The following is a 2,049-nucleotide window of genomic DNA, read 5'->3' on the forward strand; positions in this document are numbered from 1 at the left end:
GAGGCGAGCAGAGGCGCGGAGCAAAGCTGTCAAACTGCGCGCGGAGCCCCACGCGGGGCGGGGAAAAAGGGGGGAGGAGAGGGGAGGGGAGAGGAGAAGAGGGGCGGGCGGGAGCCGAGAGGGAGCGAGCGGGCTCGCAGCGCCTGAGCAACCCCTGTCTGCCGCTGTCGCTGCCACCGCCACCGCTGGCCGGGACTCGCCAGGAGCGCAGGGTGTCTACCCTGCTGCGCGCCGCGCACCGAGGCTCCGGCGCCGGCCGCTGCGCCCTCCAGCCCCGCTCCTCGCGCCGGTCCGCGCGGGTCCCTGCGGGCGCGAAGCCACCATGCAGCTGCAGTTCCGGAGCTGGATGCTGGCTGCGCTCACGCTGCTCGTGGTCTTCCTCATCTTCGCAGACATCTCGGAGATCGAAGAAGAAATCGGGTAAATAGCTGCGCCCAGGGCCCGTGCTGAGCCCTGGCCGGATCTCTCCTTCCCCTCCACGGCGCTTTGTGTGCACCGTGCCCCGCTATCGCTCTGCTGGAGAGGTGGGGGTGGTTTGGGTCGGGGGTGGCGGTGCCGGGGGGCCCGGGACGGTTTGGCGAGCGGAGGGTGGGGGCGCGGCTGCCGTGGGGTGTCCTCGGGCGGGGGCACGGGCAGCCTCCCGGTGGCTCGCGTCGGGGAGCAGACTCACCCACCCTGCCCCGCTTCCCCGGAGTGTCCGCGCGCGATGTGGCCGAGGTCGGGGGAGGGCGCCGGGGAGTGTCTGGGGCAGGCGAAAGGGCCGAGAGTGGAGGAGGCAGGAGTTTCTTTGTCTCCGGCTCGGCCGCTTTCTCGCCTTGGCAAAGTGGGCAGGGGACGCGCGGGGATCTCTGTGTTGGGGGAGGGGACCCCCGAGCCCAAGCGGAGGGCGGGAGCTCTGCATGGGCTCGCGGGAAGGGGAGTGTCCCCAGCACACACAGACACGCACACGCGCCTCCCGCCGACCCGGGAAGACCCGGGAACTGGGCGTTGGGGCTCGCCCTGGGACCGCTAGAGGGGGAGCGCGCGGGGCTGCGCCGAGACCCCTCCCCCGCCGCGCCCTAGCCAGGCCCTGAATGCTCAGCTAACCCCACAGCTTCTCCCGTGCCCCCCGTGATCCCACGCGTTCTCAGCTGCAGATCGAGACCTTTCCGGGAAGTCTGTACCGCCGCCCGGTGGTCTTCGCGGCCCCGGCGCGCGCTCTCGCCCTCGCTTTTCTCCAGATCTCTCCAGAGGTGGGGCGGGACCCCCAGGAGCGCGCACTTGGCATGCGGGACGCTGACACTCGCGCCCCGCCGCGCGCAGCCACCCGCAGGCCCCGCCCGGCCCCTCTCCGCTTCTGCGCCACAAAGAGCCTGCCACCCGCGGCGGGCAGGTGGGGAGGCGGCGAGGGTTCTGAGGGGCGCGGAGAAGAGCTGCCTGGCCCTGGGCAGAGAGCAGGTGAGGTCTCAGGGTGGGCGGACGGTCCCGTCCTCCGTGGGGCTAGCGCCTGGCCAGGCGACCTGCGCGAGTCCCGTGCCGCGTGCGCTCCTCCTTTGTCCCGTTCGTGTTTTCATTCTGCCGGCGCGAGTTGAGGGCCCCTATGCTGACAGTTCCCTGGAAAGGCATATGCCAGTTCCGGGCCCAGGATGCCGAGGCCCGAAGGCCCCAAACCTGGCGTAGGCGCCACTTGCTGCCCCCTCCCATCTGCGCAGCCCCCGCATTCCTTCCGCGAACTCCACCGCGCCTCGAGAGCCCTGCTCTGCCTCTTTCTCCTCGGTTTCCTCGAGCGCTCCGAAAACTTTCGCGAATACTCCTCAGCTAATACACTGCGTGCCACCCGCTCCCACGCGGAGACAGAGACACACGCCACTTTCTGTAGTTGTTCAACTCGAAGACGGTGGGTCGGAAAAGGGAACGGGCTTAGCCAAGCCTTGGGTGATGGCGATCGCAACCGGGAGGGCCTTCCCGCAGGCTCCCCCTCTTCTCCATCGCGTGGGCTCCGCCTGGCCCAGACCACTTGCTGACCTTGACACGTGACAGGGAAGGACCAGCAGCTGCCCATTGTTCTGC

General features: G+C 70.0%; 1 protein-coding gene across 1 annotated transcript in view; it reads left to right on the forward strand.

Moving 5' to 3' along the window:
* The first annotated feature begins 226 nt into the window (after positions 1-226).
* The window catches only part of ST8SIA2 (ST8 alpha-N-acetyl-neuraminide alpha-2,8-sialyltransferase 2), a 49,988-nt gene continuing 48,165 nt past the window's right edge, over positions 227-2,049 (forward strand). The window contains exon 1 of the mRNA XM_011357276.2: positions 227-420. Within this exon, the coding sequence (XP_011355578.1) occupies positions 323-420 (98 nt within the window). The 5' untranslated portion in view covers positions 227-322. The remainder of the gene's footprint in view (positions 421-2,049) is intronic.

The sequence above is a fragment of the Pteropus vampyrus genome, unplaced genomic scaffold, assembly GCF_000151845.1.
Source record: "Pteropus vampyrus isolate Shadow unplaced genomic scaffold, Pvam_2.0 Scaffold34, whole genome shotgun sequence".
Lineage (NCBI taxonomy): Eukaryota > Metazoa > Chordata > Mammalia > Chiroptera > Pteropodidae > Pteropus > Pteropus vampyrus.